We start from the raw sequence: 9,493 nt of genomic DNA on the forward strand, positions 1-9,493 counted from the left end.
CCCAGCACCTGTCTCTGTCGGCGGCCAATGCCTGGGGCTGCAGAGGGCTGCAGAGCTGCCACGATACTACACAGGGGAGGACATTTGTCCCTGACCATGTGAGGGGATCTGCTGATGCACATCTGCACTTCGATCATACTGATGAGTGCCTTGGAAATACCCTAGATAAACGGATCATGCCTTGAAGGCTGAGGCTTTGATCACCCTGGGGACCCTAACCCTACAGAACCGACCTCAGTTTTCTTTTTTAATCTACTCAGCTCTTCGCCTCAGTTACTATCATGGGCATGTGACCATCTGCCATTCAAACAGGGCAGAGGGAAGCTCTGTGAGCGCTACCATCCTTGCTCTCTGGCTTCTTTGTGGACCTAATGGCTGTGAGTTCTGCGTCCTGCGCCTAGCACGCTGGGTCCTGTGCTGCCTTCAGTTCCATGGGTCTCACTCCCTTCTGAGAGTGGAAGGGCCCCACGTGTCTGTGGGTGGCCCAGGGACCTGCTGTGTGTGCAAGAAGGAAACCCATTGGCTGGCAAGCTCAGAGCCTCTCCCCCACCAACTATTTCTGGACCAGACCTCTGAGAGCCCTTGGCACAGATGGAGTTTCAGATGACAGGTTGGGGGCTATTTTTGGCCTATGAATGGAGCCGCTCTGAAGTCTGGCCCTCGCTGCCCCCGTCCAGGGAACGGCACCGTGTTGCGCAGGGCAGATTTCACTGCACCACTCTGCACATGGCTCCATCCCCAGCTTAAATTGTCCCACAGGTAGGACGCGTTCGCATGCCCTGCGTGCCGGCTGTGTCTCTCTGCTCCTTTTCCCACAGCGTAGGGTTAAAAGCTTTACCCGGGAGATGGGCCAGGCTGAGAAGGCAGCTGTGGCTTTGCAAAGCCTCTGCTGCTCAAATGTGTTTACGCTGCACTGTTGCAGCGTGTCATGTCGTGCCTCCAGGGACGTGCAAGAAGCACAAGAGGCCATATCCTCAGCTGGTGTAAACTGAAGTCAGTGGAGCTATTGACTTATAAAGAAGGGATAAAGTGTGTGGTGGAAGGAGTGCCTTGAAATCTCAAGTGCAATCCACAGAGGAGTCTGCACCCGAAAGGACATTTTGCCACATCCGTTAAGGTCAGATCGGCTGAGCAATGGGCCAGATAGTGTGAGAATCTGCAGCACCCTAGCTGCAAAGAAATTTGTCTGTGCACCTTCAGCTTCTTGCAGTTGCTCGGTTAACGCCCCAGGGTGGCCCGTCTGCGAATGCAGACAACATTCGACAACGCCAAGCTGGTGCTCCCTGCCATTGAAGATCGTTCGATCCTAACAGAGAAGGTGCCTCTTTAGGCCAGCGTTTTAGAAGCGCTCACCGCAGAAGGCACTGAGGCTCCTGCTGTGTTAAAGCAAAGTGTTGTCTCCAGCATTTAACTGCTGCAAATATTCCAGGTAGCAGGTATCTGCCCGGCTGCTGTAGGTATTGGATGTGTCTAGGGATGATGCCCCCTGTCATGTTGCTGTATGTACAAAGGTACCTTCGGGCAGGAGGCACCTGCCATGTTGATCAATATGCCAAGATATGTCCTAGTGGCAGCAGAAGAGTGAAGGAACCAGAGGGGGAAGGGTTAATTGCAAATAAAAGGCTCTGAGACGGTTCGAGCGCTATTTTGGCCCCATCTCTGTGGGTAGCTGAGTGCCCCTTCCCCGTGCCCTCGTCCTCACTGACTCCCCCTTTGCTTTGCCACCGCAGAGATGGAGAATTTTGAGTACAGCATCCAGCTGAACGACAGGGACTGGGCGGAATTTTACTCGGTGTCAGAAGAATGCAGCATAATCCAGGCTGCGCTGGCCACCGCGGACGAGCAGTGCTCCAGCGACATGGAGCAAGGAGACAGCGAGGACGCCCCTCCCAGCACAGACAGGCTGGTCCCAGCGAGGGCAGGCAGCACGCCAGCTCCTGGCACAGGACACTGCCCCGGAGAGATCTCCCTGCCCCGGCCTATGCCAGGGCGCCCGGCACTGGAGGAGGTGCTGTCGGGCAGCGAGGACGAAATGGATCTGGGCTCGGTCAGCAGGTTTCTGTGTGAGAATGACAAACCCGGCTCCCCCCCGCAGACTCCGCTGATGCCCAGCACCCAGGACAGGCAGCTGCCCTGTTCCTCGGGGGCCGGCTCTGCTGGCCTAGCTAGCCATGCTGTTGAGAAGCCACTCCAGCCCCAGGACAGCCCCCGCAAGGAACTAGGCCAGGCCGCACAACGTGCAGGGGCAGCCCTGTTGGCTGGAGAGGAAGGACGGGGTGTGGCCACAGAAGCCCACGGTTACCTGCCAGAAGGAGCTTTGCAGGTGAGGGAATTACCAGGGGAGCGTCTACCAGGCAGCCCAGAGAAGACAGTGCCTGAAAGGCCGGTTCTCGCAGTGGATGTGAGCTCCCCAGCGCTGGCTGTTTCTGGGGGGATGGCAAGGCCAGTGGGGGACAAGGCTAACTGGTCTCTCTGCTTAGAGCCTGGGCTGCCAGACCCCAAGAGCGACACGTCCCAGAATCCATCTGGAGAGCCCCTGCAGCCCAAAATGCAAGGGGACCATTTGGGTCCAGGTCAAGCCTTGACTGGTGCAGGCTCTGGGGGTGACTCTCTGCGTGTCGGGCCACCCTCAGGGCCTGTGCACCTGGGAAGGAGCCGTGAGCACCAGGGAACGCCCCCAGGCGAGGAGATGCCCTGGCATGGGGCCGTGACGCTGGAAAGTTCCGCTCCAGCGATGGGGGTATTAACCCCGGCTGCCATACTGCGCGAGAGCAGAGGGGAGAGAATAGGGGCTGCGCCAGTTCTTGGGGGGCCGGAGGATGACCAGGCTGTCGGCACCGCCAGGAGCAAGGAGGTGAAACTTCCTGCAGCGCAGCCCTTCCCAGGGGAACTGAAGAAGACCAGACAGGCAAAGCCAACGCAAGCAACTGATTTAGGAATCCAGGAGAACGTGTCATTGGTCCGTAGCAGCAAACCCACTGCAGCACAGGGAGAGGCGGGCAAGAGCAGCACTGGGGAACCCCAGTGTCTTGGCAGCACAGAGGCATTTGGAGGGGATGCTTATGACCGAGCCCAGGGAAGACAGAGATCTGGGCTCCTAAATCCTTATTCAGCGGCTGAGGACTCTCAGGAGGGGGACATACCTGCCCTGACTTGGCCAGAGATGTATGACTATTTTTTCTGTGATGCCCAAGAGCAGAGGGGGACGATGAACAGCCAGGGTGGGATGGAGAAAACTCCACTGTTTCCCTCCGAGAAGGAGCAGGAGTTACCTGAAATGTACGGGCCTGAGATGTATGAATATTTCTTTCATGAACCACAAGGAAGTGGGGGAAGAGGAGGAGGAAGGGGAAGCAAAGACAAAGGCTTGGAGCCAGACAGGTTCAGCAGCTTGGAGCAAACTCCATCACTATGCAAAACCCAGGAGGAGCCGGGCTCGGCCACAGCCGGAGAGCCCAGCGCTATCTCGATCCCTGAAGTTTACGAACATTTCTTTACCAATGGAGCAGGAGGCAGGAGGAGCTGGGGAGGGATCTTCCTGAGCATGCCAGTCTTGGAGGCAAGAAAAACCCTGATGGCTTTGAAATCCCTCCTGCGAAAGCCCATGCTCCTGCTCAGACGCAGCCCCCCTGACCACCGGGCCCTGGTACCAAGAGTTTCCAAAGAGAGGCTCCCCATTCTCCAGCTGAGGCCAACCGGGAGAAGCCAGCTGAAGCCGGAGGATTTAGGGATGGTCCTTGCCCTAGCAGGTAAATGTTTGATCCTGGCCCCCGCTGCCCCAGGGTTTAAAACATCATGCTCCCTTTTAGCAACAGGCTCACTGATTAACTAGGAAACTGAAGCTCTGGTGTCTTCAGGGCGGCTGCCCAGAACCACTGCTGGATCTCCCAGGTCCTGTACTCCCCCGTGCCTCTGCCCCAAACTCCCTCTGCATCCTCTACACTGCTCTGGGGCGATAGCACAGGCCCAGTGCTGGGTTTTCTGTTTGCCTGGAGCTCCCGGCACGGCACTGAATTCCAATGCTGCACTAGTTTCTCCAGTGCCCACCCCCTGCCACCCTGAAGTCCCTGGCACCAGCAACACCCTGAAATTCCTGATGCAGCTGCCCAGAAATAGTGCCACCGTCCCTCTTGTGTTTTCCTCGGTGAATCAAGCTAACCCAACTGTGCCACCCCCTTAGTTAGCCTGTGGTCCCATCTTCAGCCACGCTGGAGGATACACTTTCAACCCGACTTTCACTTCCCTTTCACTTTCAATCCCTTGGCATGGTTAAAGCATAGCTTGCTCACGTGCAGTGGGACCCAAATCATGTTCCCTCGCTGCACAACAGCCTTGGACTTCACTGTTCGGGAGCCGATCCCATTGGCATTACAGACCCAAACGGCTTTAGGACGTTGCCCCTTCTCCCACCACTACTGTACCCCCCTGCTGAGCGGTAGCAGGTGTCAGGGCCTTGCAGGTCGGCTTCCCAGTGAAGGAGAAATCAGTGACATGGAGTCTGGGGATATTCTATGTGTAACTTGCTTTATTAGTGCACATCTACCCATCCTGGGACAGAGGTGGTCAGAAACAGCATGCAGGCAATCCCTTCTTCCGTGAATCTCAACCCAACACTAGTGCCTCGCTCCCAAGGGGCAACCCTGCCTCCAGAACTGACTCGAGTCAGAGCCCAAAGCAGAGAGCCAAGCGAACTCTCCTGGCTCCCTGTAGACCGAACCGTGTATAACCCAAACTAACACCATCACAAGCATTTCTTCCAAGACTAAAAACTTGCTCACACACTAAGAAAAAGAAATGGGAAGACAGACTATGTGTAAAGACAGGTGACAACTACCGTAACAATACCTGTACGCAGAGATTATCATGTTGAAGCCAGCCCCCCCCCCCCCCCATCTCCGACCTGGTACAATGTACAGTGTGAAAGAGATCTAGCCTTCTCCACACTCGTCTGGGAAACCCTGCTAGCAACAAATGTGTGTAAACTGTGGCCAGGGCCAAAGGAGTTCAGAATCCATCTTTGCTGCTTGACAATATGCTAAGGTGAAGTGGGGAGCCAGGAGGCTGGATTTCTGGTCAAGACCCAGGAAAGCTCTCTGTACCTAGCAGCACAGGACAGTGCGATGATTGCTGAGATGGTGCGCATGGGCTGTGACAGGCTCAGTGTTGGCAGGAGAGAAAGGCATACTGGGACCTTCCCAGACTACAGAAATAGCTGAGAACATTAGAACCAGGGCTAATTTAATAAGCACCCACCGGAGCCTGTAAAGGTTACTCAGGCATTGCTGATTACTGTGAGTAGGTGAGAGAGGTTTTAGAGAGGATGGGAATAAAAGGAGAGGAAATCTGACCCATTAGGACAGCCACCGTATTTATTTAAAAGCTTATACAGCGCTTAAAGCCACGGCGGCCCTCCCCCCCGCCCCCAGTTATTATTAAAAACAAACAAATAATGCTGGAGCCATTGCAACGGGTGACTCAGCAAATCGCTGCCTCTTTATCTGCCAAGAGAAAAGACCCTTTGCCTTGCTGGTAACTAATTAATAAAACTGGCTTTAATTAAAAACCTGATCAAACAAACCAAGCCTCTTGCAGCATGGCTCGAAGGTTGCTAGCATGGAGAATCCGACAGAGAGGGCCAAAGAGACGCCTGCCATTAGGCCTGGAAAGCAGCCCAGAGACAGTATGGCCATGACAGAGTGTAGGGGGCACGGAGGTTTCTCATAGAACTAATAACAATGCTTAGCGCTCTTCCATAATGCTTTGCATCCATGGATCTCAAAGCACTTTAGAAGGATGGGTACGTCTCATTACCCCAGCTGTGCAAGTGGGGGAAGCACCGCCCCGTGAGTCACACAGCAGGTCCACAGCAGAGCCAGGTCTCTCCTCACCCCCCCAGGCCAGTGTCTGTACTGGACCACCCTCTTCCCAAGAGGAAAGATTGCCTGGTGGTTAGCCTGCAATTCAAGAAACCTGGGTTCAGTCCCCTGCTCTGCCACAGACTTCTTGTGTGACCTTGGGCAAGTCACTCAAGGTATGTCTCCCTTGCATTGTCAACCCAGGTCTGTGGGACTCAGCCTCAGTGTGTCTACGCCCACACTTGAGCAGCTGCACTGCAGCGTACACTTGCATTTCCACCTGCTGGCGCCGGGTCTCCGAGTGCTGCTAACGTGTCCCTACTGCACTACGCAGCCCTTCTGACTCAGGCGTGTACCCTGAGCTGTGCCCACCCTGCAAAACTACAGGGTCATTGCAGGACTCGGGCTCTGCTCCCTCCAATTCTCGAGCAGCATGCTTGGAACTGGGTGCCGAGCGCTCCCTGAACCAAGTCAGACTGATTTGTGTGCAGAAAGAAGGGGGGCTTGGGCTCAAACCTGAGTCAGAGCCTGGGCTCAGTGTGCAGTGTAGACATACTCTTAGTCACCCTGTGCCTCAATTCCCCATCTATAAAATGGGGATAATGACACTGCCTTTCCTCAGAGGGGTGTTGTGAGGATAACTACATTAAAGACTGTGAGATGTTCATATCCCATGGTAAAGGGGGCTAGATAACTTAGCTAGCCAGACCTCCACTTCCCTTCTCTATACAAATTAAAAGCTACTTTCAAGCTTTTAAGCTCCTGATTGGCCACAAAGTGTTAAAACTGGGTGAATTATTTAAAACTGGGTCGAATGAAAAGTTTATGGGGAAGTTTCTTCCGGAAATGGACCAATGTTCTCCAAAAATTATAAGAAGAAGGTGATCCTGCCCAAACCTGTAGGGAGAGGAAAGCTGTAAAAATTTGCCGAAAGATCCTTTCTCTTTTCCCTTTGAAAAACTTACTGGGGGACTGAAGAAAAAGAAAATGAATTTAAAGGTTCAATATACCAGAAAGACAAGGTTGAAATGACCAGTGTAACAGGAGTATTAGTTGTACCGCTTGACCCTTAGCTTCAGGTTGTTCTTCCCGCAGAAAGGCCCCACCCTCCATTAGCTCTCACACAGAAGGACATGTGCCTGGTCTTTGTTGCCTTTGCATCCTGGGCCGTGAAGACGTCAGATCTGCATGCTCCGGACGCATGGAAGACTGGTATGTAGGATGCCCCTGTGGGAGAAGAGAAGCACTTTACATAAAGGGGAGGAGGAGATGCATGGGGGATTTAGCTTTAGATAACATCGAAATGTTATCCGACTGGTTAGATCCTAACACTAAGCTGATCATGCAGGTTGGAGCAGAATCTCTTCCTCCGTCACTGTATAAGGTCGTCTTCCTGCTCTCTGAAATGTTCTGTCCATCACTGACTATTTCTGGTATTTTCTCTCACCCAGGAAGGGCCTGCTTCCTATCTCATACCATTTTTACTCCAGCATAACTGCTGCTGACTTTCATTATAGTTAGGAGTATAGGAATTCTCCTACTGCTTAAGACTAACCCTGTATTGTGTCCAGACAGTGGCCAGCACCAAATACATGAGAAAAAGATGCAAGAGACCATATAATGGCTGATTATGAAATAACCTGCCCATAGGAGACATTTCCTCCTGACCCCCATCAGCTAGTAATTGTCTTACACCCTGATGTTTGTGGGTTTCATGTTCCTTTAAAGATTTTTACCCTTCCTAATGAAACCTTGAATGTTCTTATCGCTCTTTATAAATGTCTAATCCTTTTTAAATACTGCTAAGCTCCTAGCCTCAATAATATCCTTGGGCAGTGAGTTCCCCAGGGCAACTGGTTTGTTGTTATTTACTCCAGGCTTACATCAGTGTGCTTGAAATCAGAATCAGGCTCAGGTTCTACAAATGAGACTTTTGTCCTTCTGCCGTCCATTCAAAGCAACGCCAGGGCATATGATAAATATCTCACAGGACAAATATTCCTGCTGACAATTTATATTTCAAAACATCTGCAGCTGAGCACAGGAATCTAACGTAAAACTATCACTGAGCCCCCATTTACTATAGCAGATCCCTTACCAATGAAGTGCAAATTCCAGTCCAGGATTTCCCTCTGATTATTCCAAGTGAGGCATATTAGGTAATAAAGTCATATGAGAAGCTGACTCCTGTGGTCTAAGAATAGTTCATTGGCTAACATTGTTTAGTTGAACAATCATAAGGAAATCTTGGACTGGACTTTCTTGCAGTTCCTTTTTTTGATGTTTTAGATATGGATGGGACAAAACTGAGTCACACCAGATAGAATTCCCATCACATTTCTCTCCCAGTCTTGAACATTTAGTCAAAACTGAACTCAGTTAAAGAGGGAGCTAAGCTGCAAATTTTGGATCAGGTTCAGGACCCTAAGTCCAAGTGGGCCATGGTTTTAATCTGGCTCACGTGTAGCCAACGGTGATGTTGGAGTAAGTGGATCTGGGTTCAAAGTTCCGCCTGTTCCGATTAGGGAATTTGGTTGGGTCCATCTCTACCCCAACTCAAAGCTTTTAAATGGAGGGGCAGAGAAGTGAATGTATCTTTTGTTCTTCACTATTTACACTGTCATGCATCTCTGAATTTCCTGGTTCTGGCGGGGGCCACAATCAGAGGCGCATACCCCAGGAGAGCTGTTCGCCCTCTTGCAGCAGTTAGGGTGGGGACATTGCCACCAGGTGGTCAGAGCAAAGGATCCATGCCTCCCTCTGCCACTAACTCACTCAGGTTGGAATTCAGCCCTGTGCAGTGGGACCAACACAACTCCTATGTCCATTGGTGCATCACTGCTCCTCTTTGTTCCTCAGGTTCCCCATCTGTGAGATGGGTGTGATAATATTACCTAGATTAAAGGGGGTTGTGAGGCTAAATTCATTCATTTTTGCAAAGTGCCCTGCAATCCGGAGATGAAAAGTCCCATCGCTGTGCAGATAAATTGTTCATTAGCTATAATAAGGAGAGAGACCAGCATGAACGCCCCAATGGTTACTCTGCAGCAAGAAGGAAATTATATGCAGCAACTCATCTTCTGAAACGCTGCTCCAGAAACCTGTTTGTTCTGCACAGACCTTAAACCAGGGCTTTGGAATAATCCTAGAGATTCATTTTGGAAATGTGTTCGGGTCTTTTCCAGTGTTACTGGCAAACTTCGGCACCCTCTCTGCCATCCGTTACTTCAGACGGCAAGTGGTAGAAGGACGGCATGGAAACTAACCACTCACATGTGGCCCCAGACAGAGACACGGCTGAGAGAAGACACTCCCTGCACCTCACCCTTTGGCAATAAAATGACTGTTGGATTCCAGAACCGTGTCTCTGCTGGACCCATTGGCAGAGTCCGGGCAAGGAGCGGGATGATGGGCAGCAGCACCCTTTCAATGAACTCGGACATTTAATCTGTTTATGTTATAGGCATTATGTGCATTTTGTTGCACTGGATAGAATTAGGCCCCGTGCATGCTGGTTCAGTTCTGCTCTCTGCCTCTGGCTTGGTCAACATAGCTATGCAGATCGGGGAGGGGTGAAAAATCCACACGCCTGACCAATGTCTCTATCCCAATCTAACCCCAGTGTAGAAACAGCTCAG

General features: G+C 51.8%; 1 protein-coding gene across 1 annotated transcript; it reads left to right on the forward strand.

Moving 5' to 3' along the window:
* The first annotated feature begins 1,732 nt into the window (after window positions 1-1,732).
* On the forward strand, window positions 1,733-9,224 carry PERM1 (PPARGC1 and ESRR induced regulator, muscle 1). Its single transcript, XM_067566842.1, has 3 exons — window positions 1,733-3,749; window positions 6,951-7,067; window positions 9,041-9,224. The coding sequence occupies exons 1-3, from the start codon at window positions 1,733-1,735 to the stop codon at window positions 9,118-9,120; spliced, it is 2,214 nt and encodes a 737-aa protein (XP_067422943.1). The 3' UTR covers window positions 9,121-9,224.
* The last annotated feature ends 269 nt before the right edge of the window (window positions 9,225-9,493 follow it).

This window comes from Emydura macquarii, unplaced genomic scaffold (assembly GCF_026122565.2).
Source record: "Emydura macquarii macquarii isolate MOO-44397 ecotype Brisbane River unplaced genomic scaffold, CSIRO-AGI_Emac_v2 contig_2768, whole genome shotgun sequence".
Lineage (NCBI taxonomy): Eukaryota > Metazoa > Chordata > Testudines > Chelidae > Emydura > Emydura macquarii.